The sequence below is a fragment of the Mesoplodon densirostris genome, chromosome 5 (genome assembly GCF_025265405.1).
Source record: "Mesoplodon densirostris isolate mMesDen1 chromosome 5, mMesDen1 primary haplotype, whole genome shotgun sequence".
In the NCBI taxonomy this organism is placed as follows: Eukaryota; Metazoa; Chordata; class Mammalia; order Artiodactyla; family Ziphiidae; genus Mesoplodon; species Mesoplodon densirostris.
This window is the reverse complement of record NC_082665.1, coordinates 92,303,275-92,324,558: the sequence shown is the minus strand read 5'-3', so window position 1 is coordinate 92,324,558 and position 21,284 is coordinate 92,303,275. Positions and strand designations below refer to the sequence as shown.

The 21,284-nt window shown below is 36.1% G+C and overlaps 1 protein-coding gene across 9 annotated transcripts in view; it reads left to right on the top strand.

Moving 5' to 3' along the window:
* Positions 1–21,284, top strand: part of MECOM (MDS1 and EVI1 complex locus) — a 169,211-nt gene that overhangs the window by 105,290 nt on the left and 42,637 nt on the right. For 5 of the 9 annotated variants that reach the window (XM_060099104.1, XM_060099100.1, XM_060099098.1 and 2 more), the window contains exons 2-4: positions 3,009–3,143; positions 15,225–15,327; positions 18,946–19,162. In XM_060099104.1, the coding sequence (XP_059955087.1) occupies positions 15,279–15,327; positions 18,946–19,162 (266 nt within the window). In that variant the 5' untranslated portion in view covers positions 3,009–3,143; positions 15,225–15,278. Of the gene's footprint in view, positions 1–328; positions 356–3,008; positions 3,144–15,224; positions 15,328–18,945; positions 19,163–21,284 lie in introns of those variants that run through there. The other 4 variants (XM_060099102.1, XM_060099101.1, XM_060099103.1 and 1 more) reach the window with 3 other exon arrangements.

Below are 21,284 nucleotides of genomic sequence, written 5' to 3'. Positions count from 1 at the left end.
TGAAAGGATTTTCGTGCAGGAAACCTGGGGGCTGCTGATTATTTTATTTTGTTTGTTTTAATTCTTCTGTGATTGCCTTTTATTGCTGAGTTGAGGCCATAGAAATCTTAAGGTAAGAGAACTCACTTTAAAAAAAGAAGTCCTGGCGATGTGCATAGTTTGTTACTTGGGACAGTTTCCTGCCTTGACACCCCTTCTCCGGGGCGCCCCCCGCCCCCCAGCCTTCTTTTCCTACTTGCCCGCAGTCTCGCGGAGCCCTGTGCTTATCTACGTTGCCGGGACTGGCGATTTCCTTGTTCCTCCTGTGCAACGGTGTGGTCTGGACGCGTCTCCGGGGTGGGTCGTCCGGCCTTCGGTGGGTCTCTCTGCCGGCTGTCGGCCTCCTTTCCTCGCGCTCTTCTCCTCCTTCCCCTCCCTCCGTGTGTCTGTCCGTCGGTATCAGGGACTCAGAAGGTGGGGTTGCCAAAATCTGAATTCCTGGCACCGGCCACGCGACTTTGGAGCCGCTTTCGGCCGAGTTCCACCTTGCCAAGTAACAGCTTTGCTGTCCAACATCGTGTGCTGCTTCGCGAGAAAGTCACATTCGGACCCTTTGGCTAGATTGTGGGGATTTTTTTTTTTTTTTTCCTTTCGCTGTTGGATTTTTGAAAGGGCCTTTCTCTAAAGTCCACCTAAAGGGAATTTTTTTTTAAAGCTATCTTTGGAACTTGACAGCTTTTAAAAACACAGGAGTGTGTTCGATGAAATGACGGAAGATGTGTTGTTACTTTATTTTATTCGAGATTTCCGAGACGATTAAGACATTTGGGAGACAAATGCAGTTGTGTTAGCAAATCAGAAGCGAATAATTCACCCAGGGGGGAAAGGTTTCTGGAGAAAGTTAAGCTTTTGTCTTGGGGCAAGAATACGGAGAGTAAGAAAGTTAATACGTTGGTGAAATATTTGAATAATCGTATTACATGTATGTAAAAAGACATTCTTTGGAAATGAACCTGTTTTTAAATTAATTTCACTGTTGACAGTGGCAATGGCAATAATGTTAACAGAGAGTAAAATTACACCTAGAATTTTTATGTGCATATGCAGTACTTACCCTGCCCTTGCAAAAAGGGAATGCTAGAAAGCTAAGGGAATAAATGATTTTTGACTTTGAAATTAACAAGTTTCCCACGTCTTTCTGCAAATATGAAATGGAATTGGTGTTGCATTTCACTGCCTTCACCCTGTTTCCTTCATTAAACATTTCTCTAGTGTGTTAGTAGAACTACCTTTTTTGGGGGGGGGAGGGGGGCTAGTCAAGAAAACAAACAACAAATATCAACCAGAAATCAAAGAAACCAAAAAACAACAATCCCAACCTTTTACTCTTTTAAAGTGTGTATTGCTGATGTTATTTATGCTCCTTCCAGACATGTGAGGAGGGGGGTAATCTCAAGTTGCCATTTAAGCTGCTCAGCATTGAAAGTTGAAGAAAACAACTTAAAGTTTGTAATTTTATAAATGAGAAATTGTTAAAATCTGTTCTTCTCACTAGAGAGGGTATTTAATGTAGACTTTTTGTTGGTGGTGGTGCGAAGAGGCCTCCTTGAAAAAGACTTGATTTGTGTGTGTGTGTGTGTGTGTGTGTGTGTGTGGCAATTATCATTCCTATCTTATGTTTCAATTTTTCTTTTTAAAATTGTGGGACTACTTATTGCCCTTTAATTGCCTCATGGCCAAAGGCTTATTCATAATGCCTCTTGACTAGAGCCCTCAGAGTACTGGGCTTCTTCTTGAACTTTGTGGTGAGTTAATGACTTGAATCCGCAACTGGGTGATTACCTGAATTCTGTGCAAAATTGCTTTTGGTCTATGCACCTGAGTGTTTAGTTTTAACTTTTATAGGTATAGATACAGCAGAGTTCTGGGGGGGGGCGGGGAGGGGGTTATTTAATTCATCAATTAATGTTCTAGACTATATTGTTTAGTCTTTGATAGGAAACTTCCTCAAGTTTGCGCTAACTGATTGACATTAACATTACCAGGCTTTCTAGCTATTTACCATCAGGTCAACAACTATGCAGCTTTTAATATTGATGTTTAAAACATTATTGCTACTATTGATTCCGAATAGCCTTGTTTAAGTAGACAAGACCTTAAAAATGGACACTTCCCATCTTAATTTTTCTTTAATAGGTATCCTGAGTAGTGATTAATATTTAGCATAGGCCAAACATAAAATCTCATGAAAAATAACAACACTAACATACACAACCATATATAATGATGGCAATTTATGTCAACATTCTTACATATTTTTTACTTGTTCACAAGCCAGTTTTGGTATTTTACTTCCGAAACATAAAATTGAAATGTGCATTGGCATGTGTTACCTAAAAATTTAGGTTGACATATTTTGCACAAGTGTTTACCAATTATTTATTTTCATTTGTTTTTCTTTAGTTTGGTCGGAAGCATCAGTGAGACAAATCTTATTATCTTCTTCAATTACAGGTGTGCTTTGTTTCACAGTAGTGCAATGCAAACTGAAAAGGAATTTGACAATATTTAGATTAAAGTTTTTAAATTGCACTAATTTAAAGTGAAAAAATGTGAAAGTATACACTTACAAGGGAAGATTATCTGAACCTAAAATATTGACTTGTATAGTTTAGAAATATTATGTTAATATATGCTGTTCAATATTATTTTTCGTAAAAATCACATTGGATAAAATTAAGGCAATGGCACTCATTCATTCATAACAAGGAATCGAGCATTTTAAAAACCAATTAATCAGTTTTTGTAATAATTTACAATTGCTTTGTTCCTTTAAAGGCAGGACATTGCCACTTCTAAGATAACCTATTATTATTCCTTCTTTATTAATATGCATGCTGTCTGACTTTTTTTCTCTTAAGGATCCAAAGGAGGAATCATATATTTGAATAAAATATTTTCAAGCAATTAACCATTCTAATGAATGAACTGATAATGGAAATTGATTGTTCTCGTCTTCTTCCTTCTAGATCTTAGATGAGTTTTGCAATGTGAAGTTCTGCATAGATGCTAGTCAACCAGATGTAGGAAGCTGGCTCAAGTACATCAGGTTCGCTGGCTGTTATGATCAGCACAACCTCGTTGCATGCCAGATAAATGATCAGGTATGTTGTAAAGATTTTCTTGTCTTTCTTGGAGAGCACTAAAGTATCAGTGAAGCCTGAAGAATAAAAATAACAGTGAGCTTCAGTAGACCCTTGTGGCCTGTTTGTCGATATGGTGAAAGGTAATGCCCAAATATAAGATGCATAAAGTCATTTTCAGTACTTCTTTTTTGGGTAGTTTTTTCATTTTGTGCTAGTAAACTTCATAAATGCTCTAGTTTTCTGGGAATGACTGAATGATTTAAAAACTGAATACTACTTATTAGTAGCTGTTCTTTACCTTTTTTTTCCTTTGCTATCATAATAAGGAGACATTCATAGAAAGTACTGAACTAATCAAGAACATTGAATTTATGCAGAAATTGGAAGTGATACACTTGAAATATTATATAGATTTTATTTTAAATAATAGGTAGAGGTATATGTCTGATCTATGTGTGAACTTGTCTGATTATGCATTTGATTTGCCTAATTATAAACGAGAAACACTTTTAGATTAATCAAGTAACATTTTTTGTTGTTGTTTATGTGAAATGTTTAAAAGTATCACTGCTGGAAATTGCTTTATGGAGGCTCATGCAGTGAGGTTAACTTTAATAACAATAACTATGAAACAAGATCATGAAAATATCAAGAAACATAGTTTGCACTCAATAAAGTGAGGTTATGAACCTTGTAACTTAGTATGACAATACTTAAAACAACAAGAACTTCAACCTGCTAAATTTTGTTTTATAAACATCGTTGAGTTAGAATATAGTTATATTATCATCGTTTATTCCTTTTAAACCGATGGTTATGTAAATCAAATATGTTTCAAAGACCATATTAAAATGGTTGCTTGGCAAATCTACTATGAAAATCACCACCAAGAAAAAGAAAAGTTTAAATTAGATGTTTCCATTTGAAAGCTGGTAAGTAATGCTAGCATCATATGGTCTAAAACTCTGTTTCAATCATTGTTATGAGATTATTCTTTGGCATTTTACCAGCTACTAGATAATTTTTACTGACTAAACTGTATAAGAGGTAGTAAATATAAAATTAGGTTTAAATGGGAGTTATTTTAAAATCTTCAACATATATCAAAAATAATAAACCAATCAACTGTTTTTTTCCCTTTGTTGTAAGAAAACAAGAGACATTATTGACAAAGGAAAACATTATTAAATTAGCTATTGATCGTAAGCAGAAAATATCCCAAGTCCGTCATATGAGTTACTGTCACCATCAACAGCAAACATTTCTGAGCACTGACTATATGTAGGTGTGGGAATTACATAGGTGTTGTAAATGAGTGAATTGTGCGTGTGATGCTTCCTAAAAAAGGAACTGAAAGACCTCAAAAGGCAGCTGTAAGATGAAATAATGTAATTATATCATAATAGTTATTTGCTATCCATATTTACTGACAACAGGAGCTATTTCCTTAGACAGATAAAACTGTTGTAGGATCAGTGAAAAGATGGTTGAAGAATGAGACTTGTGGCCAATACATTTTTTCATTTAATAGTTATGGGTCTAATATTTTTTAATAAATATACTCTTGTCCTTGGGAATTGTGATCGCATTAAAAAGGAAACTATTTTGCTGTTCTTAAGTATGAATTAGATTGCTTATTAGAGTAGGCATTTATAATTTTCACATGGTTCCTTTTGAGGTACACATTGTAAAAGGCATTGCTTTCGAAAGAAAATATGATGGTTTCGTATCTTAATGAAGAGCATGTTTACATATTTTAACTGAAGAATCAGGGAAAATAGTTAATCAGGAAAACCATAAAAGGCCAATATTAGACATACACTATTATTTCTGTAAGTTCTCATTTTAAACTTATGTATTATGCTGGCAGAAATCTAAGATGGTAAGAGAGTACATATCAAATAACATAGTTGTGAAATTGACATTATATGGTCAAGTACGTTCACCCATAAACAACGAGAGGAAAGTCAGAGGTAAAAGTCAGATTTGTGTGATAGACATATATGCATACAATCACACTTAACCCAGTTGACAAGACAAACGAGAGCAGACATCAAAATAGTGTATGCATATATTATAAACATACTCATCTATAAGCATGTATGCATCTTTTCTAAAAGCCAATTAAGACTAGCAATTCCAGGCAGCTTTGAAATGTGAATGTTGGACTAGGTGCAATGATAAAAGAGCTGACTAAAGAGATTCTCTAGGTCTATTTTTTCACTCTGTTTTCTGTGAGGAATAGGAGCTGCCAAATGGTGAATAAGCACAACTCATCTCATAATGAACGCTCCCACTGTGTGAGATATTATTTAATATCCAGATATAAAGAGACACCCTGGATCAGGAGTAATTATTAAACATTAACAACATCAACTCACCTGCACACACAAAAGCAAATTAAGCACGCGACAAAAAACTGTAAGAAGTGTTCCTCTTTGCTCTGATTCTTAGATAGAGCTCAAGTTTATAAAATGACTTTTAAATAAGTCCTGGGCTTTAAAAATGAAGAATTTCAGGGGAATCTTTCAACTGCAAGCTAGTCATTGTAATAATTAGGGCATCCCACAAAGAGGGGAGAAGATGACCTAAAACAAAAAGGAGGGTATAAATTATAGTTTACTTTTGCAAAGATATGTATTTTTTAAAATTCTAATATTAAAGATCAAGTTTAGTTAATTTGGATCAGTTTTATAATGATGTGAAGGAGTTCTACAAAAGAGAATTAATGTGTCTGCTAAAGATGATAATACAGTTTGATAATAGTGGGACAGTCAAAACACGTTGTCTTGGGTAAAACTTGTATTTGATTTGTTTGGGGTGATGAGGTACTTAGAAACAGCCTAGGTTTAGATTTTCAGGTAAAGCTGATAAAGCGTGCAATCTGTTTTGTATCATAAAGGCAAAGGCTATTCAATGAACATTTTCCTAATACCTCTCTACAAGCATTTTATTTGAGGGGATTTTTCGGAGTTTAAATCTTCCAATAGATTTCTGCACGTTATTTTATTGCAGATTTCTTTTTTTCAGGCGAGAGTGAGCTTTGTGGCAGCTTTTTCCTTGACAGTGCTGCCTAGAAGACTCGAGTTTATTGTTTTTAGATGTCTTTTTCCTTTCATGTTTTCAAAATTATTGCAGTGATGTTTTTGGAGATAGAAATTCTGAAAACACTGGCACACTTGCTAAACCATAATTTCTAAGCAGCTGCAGCTTCTGACTGATATCCTTATTCCCCCCTGAAAATATTGTATTAACTACAGTAATTTATCTTTGTAAAAGAAGGCCGCACCAAAGACACTAGTAAATTAAGTCACACTCCAGTCATAAAATAGTAGATCCACTAAAAACACCCAAGGCTCTTTATTCTTGAAGTCCTAATTATTTTTCCCCTTATTCCTTCAAGTTTTTGTACAGTGTTACATAGCTATACTACTGTGGCACAGCCTTTAGCTGGAAATTTTTACTGAGACAGACAATGCTTCAATATCTTTACATTTTAATGGTCTGAATTATCCCTGGTTGAGGATCCAGAACTGGCACTGGGAGGTAGATCAGGGCAGAAGCAAAAGCGGAGAATTGGATAATGAAAGTTCTTTCCAGAATAGGTCCTCAAGAGGACCAAATATGTAGAGGAAGCATGAAAATTGTTTATTAATTATTCAGAGATTTCATTACATCTGGAAGCACCCATGTGTTTAACGTCAAGTGGGCCAAACACCTAGATGATTTACTGAGTGTTTTTTTTTTAATCTGGATATTTTGATGTCCTTTTCTTTGTTGTCTTGTAGATATCTTACTTTTACACCCATTTTGATGGGTGGATGGAGCATGTTGCATTAGATTTGTTCTCACCCTGCTCCCGCCTTTCCCTCCATCCTTTGATGAGTTTCCTCAGACCTCCACATTGCTATACCCTTCACCTAGATCAAAGGCAAGTGGACCCACAGACCCCTAGGTACCTCACATCAGGCCAGTTCTTATCTAGGATATGTTCATAAGTTTAGTGTACTTATGAAATAGCTCTCTGGACACAAGTTTTCCTCTAATACTTCATGGTGAAACCATTTTGGTTGTAATCAGGTCACTATGGCCCAATTCGTGTAAGTGAACTTTTTTGACTTACACAAGACCTACCTTTCCACTCATGATAATGAGAAAGATCTGGGCATGTGATTTGGGGTAACATTTTATAGGTGTGCATCACAGAAAGGAACGCAATTTCATTCAAGCTCTTGGCCTGCCCTAACATGGTCTACAAGTGGAATAAAGTTCTCAGAAACCCAAGACATTATTAATCTTGTCATTTACACAAGGTGATAAGTTCTTTCATTTTTAAACGGGCCCTTGACAGCTGGTATTTAGTAAGTAGACTGTTCCCTCTGAAGAAAACAAAATGTGTCGATAAGAGATTATCTAATGCCTGATGTATATTTTGAAGAAATAAGATCTAGAAGAAGGAGTGCCCTTCAGAGAATACAAGGTCAGAATTCACTTAGGGGATTCTGCCAGCTCCCTTGTCGTTGAGGAACAGCAGCAAGATTCTACAGTGTTTTCAGTTGGATCAGGCATTGTTCTCGTTTGTGCTTTACCTTATAAAGTTTTAACTGCTTCCGGGACCATCATGGCTGAACTGGCACACCCACTTTCCCTCTCCCTGGGTCCACGTCAGCGGTGCTGTGACACTATAACAGTATTATTATTGCAGGCTTATTATGGACTCAGTTATCAAGTTATTTTCTTTGGCTTTTTACTGAAAAAAAAATGTATGCCTACATCATTCAATTAATGCAATTTGTGCAAAAAAGCAAAATGTAGTATCTTAGCCTCTCTCTACTTTTTAAACATGTTTGCGTCAACTGTCAGGTAATTTGTTAATTTGCTCTTCCTTTACAAGGATTTCTGTCCACATTTTCTATGACCTCTTTTGATGTTAAAATTATTATTGGCTTTGGCCATTTTCTTTGCTTTGCTTTTAAGTCAAGTTCCACTTTTATACCAAAGTTATGCTCTGCTGTTTTAAGATGGATGCCAGCTGGCAATACCCAGAGACTGGCTTTGTGAACGGTGCCTAAGCTGACTTTGGGGGGATGCTGTCTGGCTGATAAGTTACTTCCTTCACCCGAAGATGAAACTGTCTCAGACATAGTCTGTCATTTGATATTTACATGATAAAACAAATAGCATCCCCTCCCCACAAAAAAGTTTCCCTCATGTAATTATACCCAGCACACAACCCTGCCATAGCACTACACAGCCTAGGAATTTTTACCAAGATCCACAAACCACATAAATTGAAAAAAGATGATCTGCACATTCTAAGTAATTAATATTTGCATGTACGCAACACTTTTCATTCAGGAAGATCTAAAAGCATCACAACCATACCAGACTCCAGCTATTTCTGGAATGGTACCAAAAAGATAGTTGTCAGAATTCATTACAAGCCAGTCATCAAGGAGGAAAACATGTTGGTCAAGAACACAAGAAGCACCTCCAGTCTAATAAAAAACCCAAAGAGGATCTTTAGCTTCCTCGCTTTCCAGGCATTCTGAAACTGTTCAGAATGATCAATTTTCACAGAGTCAGACAAAATGACCACATTAAAGACAGGTGGCTAATGAATATTTCTTGTGGGGTCTGTAGAGAGATCCTTAGAGGTTATTTAACAGGACAACTTGCAAGGCTTCCAGGCTAGGTACACTGTAGGCTCCAGGTATAATAATGTGTATCTTTATCACTTGCCCTGTTCTTGCAAACTAGAGTCAACAGTCAATCCTTTCTGTTTTGTTTCATCCAATAAATTACACTTGGCTTTCTCTTCATGTTCTTAATGAAGAGATAAAAGTGTGTGGAGCAGAACTTCTCCTTCGTTAATATTTTTGTTCTGAAAATAGCCAGTGGATACATATAATTTTGTTTTGGAAGCAGATACAGCAAGGCAGTACCTGACATTTCTCAGTTAATATTTTATAGTCTTTAGACTGTTACCTTAAAGACGAATTCAGGATACTATGTCTTTGGAGGAACTAAGGAAACTAAGGATGGTTTGCTTTAGCGAAGCTTGGCCACGATAATGCTTCCATTCTGTTGGACAAATATCTTTACATTCTGTCATCAATCTCTGTCTGCTGAAGATACTTTTAGTTATCTCTTACTAATCAGGATTAGAATGTGTAATAGGGTCCTTCTTTCAGAGGTTAAAAACTTGTCACTCCTGCCCTCCTGAGTAGGGGTTTCCCATGTTGCTATGGAAAGATCAGGGGTCCAGAGCAAGTTTCCTAAAGCCAGCACATATGCACACGTTGTCTCTGTGGACTTGATGTTACCTCTGTAGCACCAAGACTGACAGATGTGTTCATATCAAATATTGACTTTGTTCAGACATGCAAATGGTCACTTATCTCCCCTTCTATCCACACTCTAAACATTAAAGTTCCATTCAGCTTTTCCTAGTCTTCGGACTGGTAAATTGAATGAAGCTATAGAAAATAAAGCATTCAGGCTGATTGTTGGGAGGTGGGAAGGAAGAAATCAACTGTCTACTTCAAAGTGAAAAGACGGCAATAGTCTGAAAAAGTTGTCTCTCGGTACAGATTTTGCAGGGAGTACATTTCTCTATTATTTCAATTATTACAACTTCCTGAATAGGTTGAAGGTCACTCATAATTCACACTTCTGCCATTTTCAGACATGCCAAATGCAGTCTATTAAGCATAAATAAAACTTCCAGTGCTTGACCAGGAAAAATAAATGGGAATTCATAACAATGAGTCCTTATTCATCTTTTTAAAAGTAAATGATGTTTTCTTTCTTTCTTGTTTTCCCTCTGTGCACTGAATTTTTCTTCTGTCTTAGTAATACAAGCATAATACTTTGAATCGATCCAAGCATAGCAAACTAGACAGCAAGTCTGGTCTGACAGATTCTAGATTTTTCTATTTTATAGGATAATAAACAAGAACCCACATTATTGCCATTTATAAATACAAATGGTAGCATCATCAATTTGATGGAGGAATAGGTTGAACACAGGCTGTGACAGTACAAAACAGAATTAATCTGAAAGTCTTTTATAGCCTATTACCTTTGCTATCAGAATGCTTATAACTGTCCATACTCTCTTTAGTGGCTGTCCTCTTGGGCTTAAATAACAAAAGGAAATGAATATTTAATAAAGTGTGATTAATTTCGGTTCCAACTGTATATAATAAATAGTTATCTATAACACATATTACATATAATATGCAATTTATAAAATATATAATTGTATATAACTTATATGATATATAATAGAATTAATCATGTGCCATTAAATATTAATTTATATGAATATGTAAAATATGAGATTACTAATATCTTGTGCAGATTTTAAAATGTCCCTAAAATGTATACTTTGCCACACTTATAAATCACATATAAATATATAATATATCCAAGCACATATATACTTATATATAACATTGTATGAAAATATTCATTTTGGCAGTCTAAAATTTGCTAAATCAAATCCACATCACCACTGCCTTTTACCTTTAGCTTAGCCTTATGAATATTAACTGAACAGATATGCTTTTGACATTTGGAACCATTTCAAGGTTTGATTAAAATAAATTAAGAATAATAATTATTTTTTAGAGTAATTGCTATATACATGCATAATATTATATTTATGCCTTAAATTGTGAATTTCACCAGTAGTAAAAGTGAACAATTTGAGGGATTTCTCGTTTTATCTTCAAATATCTGAATGCTTTAGAATTTAAAAAAAAAATATTAAGAAATTTCACTAGCGTGATATTTTGGCAAATTTTAAAATAAAGAATATAGAAAGATCTATTAAACCTTTTACTATAATATTTATTCTTATAAATTAAAGTATTCAGGGATTTAGTTATAATATCCATACTTACAAGGACAGAGATAAAGCTTTCTGGAAAAATTAAAAAGAGTCCAGCAAGATATTGGAAAAATTAAATTTTTCCTATGGTAAAATGAAAAGACTACCTCAACTTTCAAAAGTTTCCAATATATGGAGAGTTAGGTCATGTTCATAACATGTTGTGTTTCTGGAATTTGGTATTAGCTACCAAATAGAAAACTCTAAAGGAGTTAACACAGTTTAAAAATATTTATCATGACTTTTAAAAAATGGAATTCTCATATAATCCTATTTTCTTATACTAAAAGGCCCCATTCCTCTAATTTTTCACCTTATATTGGGAGAGATTGTGTTCTCCCTTCTAGTAGAGCATTCTGAGAGACATACAGCAAAATAATAAATCAACAACCCTTTTGTATCCATTCCAACTTTTTCTAAGTGGGATTTTGAGCCCCTCTTTAAATACTTGAGTTGAATTCATCACAAAATCCCAGATCCAGGACATTTTTATTTTGGTTCCAGATAACTTTTTCCATAAAACTCCCTGATGGAAGAGACCTGTTAACTCTTTTATGGAATTTAACAGAGGAATTGATTCCCTTCCATTTTTATCTAACACAAAACCCGGAGAGGTTATATTAGTCATGTCTCTGCTTCGGGTACATAACTCAGATGACATGTAATTCATAGGACTGTAATATATAGCCGAAATTTTGAGAATACACTGATTTTAAAGATGTTATGATAACATTTTTATAAGCATGGTCAAGCATACTTAATAGACAAACCTGCGGGAGAAGCTACATAAATCACTTCCATTCTTTATTATATTTTTAGTTGCTGAAAGACCCATTTTCTAATATAAAAGCATAGATGCGATAACATTTTTTTCTGAAAGGCTTGATTCCTCCAACATTACATTCCATCTTTCCCCCACATAATTGTTTTGAGGCAACAAATTGTCATTATGTTTTCATTTAAACTATTTCTCTCACTTCTCAAACGCCTGCTGGTATATTGTTATTGCTAGAACATAAACCAACTTTGTATGTAGACATCTCTGGACTCAAGCATTCAAATTACACTTTGGGACCATTGTAATTATAAGAGCAAAGACATAATTTTGCTTAAGTCTCTGTAAAATCCAAAGAGTTGAGATATAATGAAATGGCAAGTGGTGACAACACCTTGAAAAAAGCACTGGATTTCTAAGGGTGGTAGATGGGGCTTCAAGGCACATTCTTACTGCGATATGAGGAAGCATGCCCAGAATCTGCCTTCATTACTTCGGGCTCTTGCCAGTTCTTTTCAAACCTCAGTTTCATGAGCACCATAAAAATTCACTTAAAATCGAAAAGAACACCTTGAAGTTAAAACCCACTCTGCTTTGCCTTGCCTTTCGTGGCCTGGAATGTCACCTTTTACCTCCAGTAAATAAAGCCAACATCAATGCTCTTCCGTGTCTTTTATTTTTTATACGCTCAGTATTGTTCACATGACAATCTGGACACTTAAAGGGAAATTACAGTAGTGATCTATGTCCCGGCAAAGAGAATTATCTTTCTAATGTATAGTTACAATGTATCTATCACTTTCTTTTGTTTCTTGGACTGTTCACACTGGATTGAGTAAATCTAAAATGGAATTAAAAGAGACATGATTAATAGTGGACTCTATTATTCAAAAGAAATAATGATATCATAATACTTTCTTCCAATGATCTGGCATGTGTGTCTCTGCAGCATTCCCCAACAGAGACAATTGTACTGTTTTACGGTCTTTCGGAATATTGTCTCTTTAACCTCACTGTTTCCGAGAAGCCACTGAAAAGTTCTAATATGTCACAATTCAAATATCAACATGTTGTTGGAAAGGAAACTAATAAGTTAAACCTTTGAGAGATGCCAAAAGAAGAGGTGATTCAAACTGTTGAGAGAAGTCTATTGTTTTCTAAGGGGAAATAGAACTCTAGAATGAAACAGGGCACTAATAAGCATTTAACTGGAAAGTTTAGGGGGAAAAAGCAAACGCACACTTTTTTTTTTTTTTTTTTTAAATCTGGTAACTTTTTGAGCAGAATTATTCCTCTGAGTGTACTTCCAGAGAAGGGAAAATGTGAACGTTAGGGTTAATAAGATACAAACTGTTAATTCTCTGGTTTTTATAGAATCACCACATAACAAAGAGTAATTTTCCTAAGATAGCCTGGATTTTATCTAAGGATAGAGATAAAAAATATTAGGTTATATTATATTAGGGCAACATTTTATGTTTGGCATTATTTTTTATAAAGCAACTTCATGTGGTTAAATTACTGTTGCACGAAAAAAATGATTTTACTTTGACAGGAAAGAAACTAAGCAGAAAATACTCCTCATTGAGTTATTTTTTGAATTTTGCACAGTTTTATACTCTGGTCTTTTTAAAGAAAAATAAACAATTGGAGTTTAGAGCCACCTACTGGAATGAAGAGGCACGTACTTATGTTTAATGTCCTCTGCTTTTCAAGAGATAAACAGATAAATATAATTAAAGTTATGCACATTTCTGTTGATCTTATAAAACGTTAAATTACTCAACTTTTCTCAGTTTGAAATAAGTGGTCCTGTAAGAAACCACAGGTAGAGCAATGTCTTCTCAAAATAGATCCTTCCCATTTCTTAGTAGGGTGTGCCAATTTGTGTTATGTGGTTTTTCTCCCCATTGCATTGAGACTGAGCAGAATTGAATCCCTAGTTTTATTGTTGCCATTGTTGCTTTTGGTGGTATGTGTGTGTGTGTGTGTGTGAGTGTGTGTGTGTGAGTGTGTGTGAATGTAATTGTTCTCATTTTCACCAGTTAACTGTATAACTTTATTCTTTCTTTCATAACCTCTATCTGGTTACAGAATCATTGTTTAATAAATAATCCTAGAATAGAATTAAAAACTAAGAACATATTATCTTAAAAAGGAAAGGCACCTTAAATATTTTCATGATTAAATCCTTTTTATATTGAGATATAATTGACATATAACATTATATTAGTTTCAGGTGTACAACATAATGATTTGATGTTTTTATATGTTGCAAATCAGAATTAAATACTTTTATAAATGAAGAAACCTGGAATCCTGGACAAGTAGATTGGGCAATGACCTACCTAGGGTAACCACGCGGGTCAGGGGAAAGGTAGGCAGCTCTTGGAAATTATAGGTCAGGGTTTTTTCCACAGTTGCTCCACTGCTTTTTAGTCAGTTATTAATGGATTTCTTAAATCCTTCCTCTCATCAGCATTTTGCTAGAAAGTAAGAGGAATAAGCACCACCCCCAAACCCTGGTAAAGGAATCAATTGAAGGCATAATGCCTGCTTTCAAAGAGTGGGATCAGTATCTGGGTCATGAAGGCAGGTCCTGGACCTGTGAGTGGCACTTTTTTTTTTTTTTTTTTTTTTGCGGTACATGGGCCTCTCACTGTTGTGGCCTCTCCTGTTGCGGAGCACAGGCTCCGGACGCCCAGGCTCAGAGGCCATGGCTCACAGGCCCAGCCTCTCTGCAGCGTGTGGGATCTTCCCGGACTGGGGCACGAACCCGTGTCCCCGGCAGCGGCAGGCAGACTCTCAACCACTGCGCCACCAGGGAAGCCTGTGAGTGGCACTTTTGATTGGTAAAAGAGGGATTAAGTTTTTAAAAAACAAAATGCTCTCCTTTGACTATGTTCTACACAGATTTTGTTGTCATGATTCTTTATGTTGTGTCCCTTCAGCCTATTACCTTAAAAGCTCCTTGTTGAGAAGGTGCTACTTTTGAGAACATGCTCGAGGGGAGTAATTGTGCCCCTGCCAGTCTTTGCTAGTCCACTGCTGGATAACGCAAGACACATTCAACTCTCTGAGTATGTGTGTGGCTCCCTAGAGTAAGGAATTCAGAGAAGGGATTGTTCTTTGTTAAACATTACACAGGGTGTATGTGACACAGCAAGCCTCGCATTAAGAAAATTTGATTTGTGAAGTGGGAGCTGGAAAAGATTTATGAATTGGCATGAAAGTCACAGCTTTCCATTTGTCATCAGAGGGCTAGTTCTCAGTGTATAAAACAGGAAAGCTAGTTCTTTTGATGAAAATAAAAAGGAATATTTTTGTTAAGGTATGGGAAAATGTACAGCTATCTTAGTGTATATCTTGCCCTTTCTTAATATTCACTTCTCTTTCTCTCCCCCCACCCCTTCATGGTCTCTTGAAGATATTTTATAGAGTAGTTGCAGACATTGCACCAGGAGAGGAGCTCCTGCTGTTCATGAAGAGTGAAGACTATCCCCATGACACTATGGCACCGGATATCCACGGTTAGTACCACTCATGCCACCATCCGCGCCACCCTCATTTGGAGACTGTGATGGAGCATGCTAAAGGGTCCATCACACTTGGTACTTGTTAGTTTCCCTGGGTAGTCAATGTCAGTTTTAAGAAATTCCTTCTCACAGAGCAGCTATTTTCTTGGTCTGACATCTGGCTAATATTACGGTGAAGCTAAAGTAAGCAGAGGTCTTCTCTGAAATGGAGGTCAGAGGAATTTTGAATATTTGGACTGAGACATCACATAGGTAAACCTTTTGTCAGTGCCTTAGACTATAGTGAGAGTCCTTTCACTGTACAAAAGTCATTTCAGGGAACTTGGGCTTGGGCTTTTGTATATCTAGCAGTTGTTTCTCCCATCTAATGTTCTAGTACTGGGAAAAGTATTTCTACTTGAGTAAAATCCTAGCCAGCATGAGCATATGGGAGAGGGCTGGAGGGATGAGGATTGGGAGAAAAGTAGAGATGAGGAAATTTTTGAGCCAGAGGAATTTGTATTTGCCAGAGACCTATTCTAAATTAAAGAAGGGGGGATCAAAAAGAATTATAATTACTAGGGATGTATATTCAGGTAAGAGTAAAAGGAAATTTTATTTGTATTGATTTGTATCATCGGGATGAACGTTTAAGACCGTTTTCTTTCTTTTTCCTGTTTCTCTCCCCTCATATAATGTGATTTAATTTAGCATAATCTAGTGGTGTCTCTAGAGTGTTTTTATAGTTGGAAGGACCACTGGGAAGGGTTACCAGTGAGAGGTGAGGATGGCTCCACTTCCCATCTCTCTGGCATTCCAAACAGGAGAAACTCAGCCTCTGCATCTGCAGCTCCTGCAAAGGAAGCTACCACTGTTGGCTGGCTCTTTACTTGAACATTTTTCTCCTTTGGCTGAGCTGCATTCTGCCTCTTTGTAGATTATACCAGTTGTATTTTGAGGAGCCTTTTGGAACTTGTTTTCTTCTTAGAAACTGTGACAAGTCAATGGCCTCAGAAACCCAGACTTCTTAACTAGCCTTGTAGAATTTGAGCCTGAATGGGGAGCCTGACCCAGTGGGAAAGGGCTCTTTGACAGCAGGGAGTGCTCAGATGATAAAAAAAAAAAAAAATTAATTTGGGCTGTCTCTGGTACAAGGCATCTTTCATCAGTGAATGTTTGCTCTAAAAAGGTTTTCAAACAATTATTTTTTTAAAATATAAATGGTTACTGTACTATTCTAAAAAGCCTAAATAGAGGTGACTATTTTTCTTTTAGGGCTACCATTCATAAGTTACCTGCCTTTACAACACTCTGGAACCCATCGGTTGTTTTTCATTTTCACTGTGTCATACCCATATCCATACATATACCCGATATGTTAAATATAATGTTTATAATGTTTACATAGTGATTTGTATTTCATACTTCTAGGATTTAATGTTTCTTAGAAAAGAGAAAATAAAACACATGCATTGTACACCTACTGTATGCTAGATATTTTATGCTCTCCATTTAGTGTCTCATTTAGTCTTTTAGACATAGATCAAACCTGTAAGAAAGGAATTATTTCCATTATACAGATAGGAAAACGAGGCCATATAAGACTAAGTAAATTGGCCAAGACCACATGGCTAGAAAGTGGTAGAGGCAGCATTCAAACCAAGGTCTTGCTGTCTCTAAAGCCTATGCCTTTTCATAGGCCTGGAGGTTGTTTGTGTTCAGACTGCTGGCTGAGATCCTAAATTTAGATCTTAAACATGTGAATAGTGTCACAAACTATAGGAAACGTTTCCATTACCTAGTTTATGTTATTGAGAAACCTGTCTTACAGCTGAGGTGATTTATTTTAAAATAGCTCCCTCTTCTTTAACCAAGTCCAAAGGTGACAAACCCTACTGAATCTACATACTAATTTCTTTACTTTTCTGGCCCCTGTGTTATTGGTTTAGTTTAAACTAAACCAGTATCGTATATGGATCACAGCAGCAGCGACCCGTTTGACCTCTCTGCTTGGCTTCTCAAGCTGCAATGGGGCATTCCAACTTTCAGTGGCTTTCTGTACCCTTCTTAGCATGGACCTAAAAAGCCCCTAGTGACCTGCTACCCTCTCTAACTTCATTTCCCACTCCTCCCCTACATGCACCCTATAAACCTGTCACACTTTACTATAGCTTTGCCTTTCCACGAGCCTGCCCTGCTCTTTCTTGCCTTCATCATTGGTCCATGCTATTCCCACCGCCTGAAATGTCTTCCCTCATGCTGCTTCACCTGGCTGATTCTTCCTCATTACAAAATCTTTGCTGAACCTCTCTTCCTCAGGATAGATGGATTTGGTATATTCCTCTGGGCTCCTAATTTAGGCCTGTGCATGCATCTGTCATAAGATGTATCACACTAGTTGTTCACATGTGTATCCCCTTGGGTTTCTTATGTATTCATTCCCTAGCAAAATGCCTCACATTCAGTAGGTGACTAAAATATTCCCTCAAAAACATTCGGTCAATGAATAACTGGATATAGGTCCTGGCTGCAGGTCTGTAACCCAGGGATGATGTATCGTGTTGTTGTCCTCTGTGTCTTTCAGCATTGTGAGCTGTTTGCAGGACTTCTGTGATGATATCTGTGTGATCAGTGCACAGTATGGCCTCATGAGTGGGCTGAAAGCTATTCCAATAAAAAGAATAGAAACAATGGCGTCAGTACCTGACACTCCATAGCCTTGTTATCTCTGGTCCCCACTATTACCATTTATTTATCTTAGTGATTTAAAGTGCAAACGCATGATATGCTGGCTATTTAACAAAGCCATGCCAATTAGCACTCTCCCTGAGGGAATATAAATGAGCCTAGAAAAGTGCTAAAATCATGCTGTGTCACATTATAAGTAATGACAAATGTCACAGCATTTCCAAGTTTATTGATATTAGCCAGGCTTAAGTATGGCTCAGATAGGGACTCTGTCCCGTGTCCCGTCCAGGTAACATGGCACAGCGAGATGGGTATGGAACGGAGATGTGTGTTCAAAGTCTGACATAACCATTTAGCTCTATGATCCCTGACTGGTTACTGAACTTCTCTGAGCATCAATACCCTCATCTGAAAATTGGGATACAAATCTGACATATCATTCCTCACAGTCAGGTTTTAGGAATATCAATAATCCATGTACAGGATTGAGGACATAATGATGCTCAGTAAGTGGTCATTATGACTTTTAATATCCTGTGAATATTAAACCCTGGAAGGGTTTCGTCATAAAGTTTTATCTGATAAGAAAGCTATACGAGAGCCACAGCAATCACTTCTGTTATTATTGTCCTGGCTTCTTTACATTTATTATTTCTTTTTTTCTTTTCTTTTCTTTTTTTTTGCCACACTGCACGGTATTCGGGATCTTAGTTCCCCGACTAGGGATCAAACCCATGCCCCCTGCAGTGGAAGTGCGGAGTCTTAACCACTGGACCACCAGGGAAGTCCCTACATTTACTATTTCTAATCCATGTTAAAATGGAAGTGGTGGAAAGGACAACCAAATAATTTCTATTATGTCTTCCGTAATTCGATAAGAACTGCCAGTGTGTGGTGGCACTTCCTGATCACCTAGTTCTGATAACACCTGAATTATTTTCACAGAAGAACGGCAATACCGCTGTGAGGACTGTGACCAGCTCTTTGAGTCCAAGGCTGAACTAGCGGATCACCAGAAGTTCCCATGCAGCACACCCCACTCAGCATTCTCAATGGTAGAGGAGGACTTTCAACAAAAACTCGAGAGTGAAAATGATCTCCGAGAGATACATGCAATTCAGGAGTGCAAGGAATGTGACCAAGTGTTTCCCGATTTGCAAAGGTTAGACATGGCATGTTGCACTACAAAAACATGTTTATTTACTTTACAGTAAAATGTTTATGCTGAATTTTCAGAATTGATGCAAATGGGAAATTTGGAACAGCAATGAGCTGGACAAATGTGTTAGTCACACGTTCGGAAATCATTTTCTCCTGGAAATTCTCACCTGTCAAATATTTGCAGTGAAGTTAGAATTAGTTATTTTGATGCCAGATAGAAAATAATACTTTCATTATTTAAGGAGGGTTATTGGCAATTGAAAGTTTAACATTATAGTAAAACCGTAACTTAGAGGAGGTATCAAGAGTAGAGGAGGCAACAATGATGCTAATTAATCTAATTATACACTAAACAGAAAAGCGACCCTCTAGAAACATTTAGACAATAAAAAAGAGACTGTGCTGGTACTTACTTAATGAAAGATAGGTAGTCTTTTGATAGATCAGTGTAATCTATGGATTTAATTTCAACTATTTATCTAAACTGCACATATATAAAAGAATAAGAGAAGCATGTTCAGTGAAGAAAATATTGAATTTTCAAAAAGGGAAAAAGTAAACATGATCTAAATGAAATAATTCTATAATAGTTACTTTTACCAAAACGAAAATCATATTTCAGTGATAATATTAACTTTTCATAGGCCTTTGAATTTAGTTCAAGAACATTTTTAAAATTTCTGTTAAAGAAAACAACAACCCTGGAACCTATGTTTTGAAAACTATATTGATAATTATGCTACAAAATGGTCTTTCAGATCAGAAAGGTGTTTAACCAGCTAATAAGTTTTTTGTTTGTTTGTTTGTTTTTTCTACCTAATGGTTTTTGCCTTGGTCCACAAACAATTTTAATAATTATATTCATTACTTTGCTTTTAAATCTGGAACCTATAATCAGAATTTCAACTGAACATAAAAACACTGTGTTTAAATGGGTAGGGGAGTATATCAGCCGGCCTTAGTCAAGGATGTGAATTACTCACAGTTTGTCTTGGACACCTCACCTCTTTTAATTTACCTTTTTGTTTCCTTTCTTTCCTTAGTGCCTCCTCTTCCTCTTTCTCCTTTCACCTCTGTTGATTGCCCCGCATCTCTCTTCTCATAGGAAAGGGTTTCATTCCATTTTAATGCATAGCTGACCAAAAAGGCATCAAGTATAACCCATTCCTTGAGGAGACTGAGTCAAAAGAATGAATCTGTCTAGCTTTGAAAATTCAGGCTTAATCTAGCTATTAGAGAGAAAACATTTTGGGGGCTAAGAGGGTTTTCCCAGTACCCTTTAAACTTATCTTTACTACTTAATAAAAACCCACATAGAGAATAAATCTGTTATGTATGTTTGGTAAAACATGGATTTGTAATCAAAAACCATCACAGTATGTCTCCTAAATACATTGTGTCCAAATTAAAAACCAAAATGAAAATACTTTCCTTACCTGCTACTAAATACCAGCAGGTAAGAAAAGTACTTATACTGTAAAGCCATATGATGCCAGAGAGTAAGTATATTTCTTTCTATTTTGTTATAAAAAATAATGGACAACATTATAAAACAAAAATTGACAGACTGAACACTAAAATGTTGGGCATAGCAATACTTCTTAGGTGGAGAAAACTTCTTACTCTGACTAGGTATAAGATTAAGCCTGAGTCAGTGCTACTCAATGCCAAAACCAACTGTCAATTTAGCTCCTTCAGTCAAACATTCAGTAGAAAACAATAAGGAAACCTAATTATCTGGCATTGGATGAACCCTCAAAACTCACTTTTCAGTAGCTCAGCCAGATGGATATATCATGTCACTATGTGGCCTTATATCAGTCATCCAGGTGATATTTTGGGTTATATAATTTAACCAGTGCAGAACCTATGTGCCCTGAATATTTTCCACTTTATTGAAACTGATATTGTTTTATACGTTAAACAAATGAGAATTCCTTTCTTGACATGATATATTATTCTGTTCTGTATCTTTTGTGTAAAATATTAAGAAAAGAATACCATCCTCCAGAAAAAAGGGGGGGGTTAGAAACAAAGGTTGAACACAGAAGGCTAAGCAAAGCTCTATAAATTGGGATAAAATTCTATGAAAAGTGAAGTTTCATTAATGACTGACTGGATAC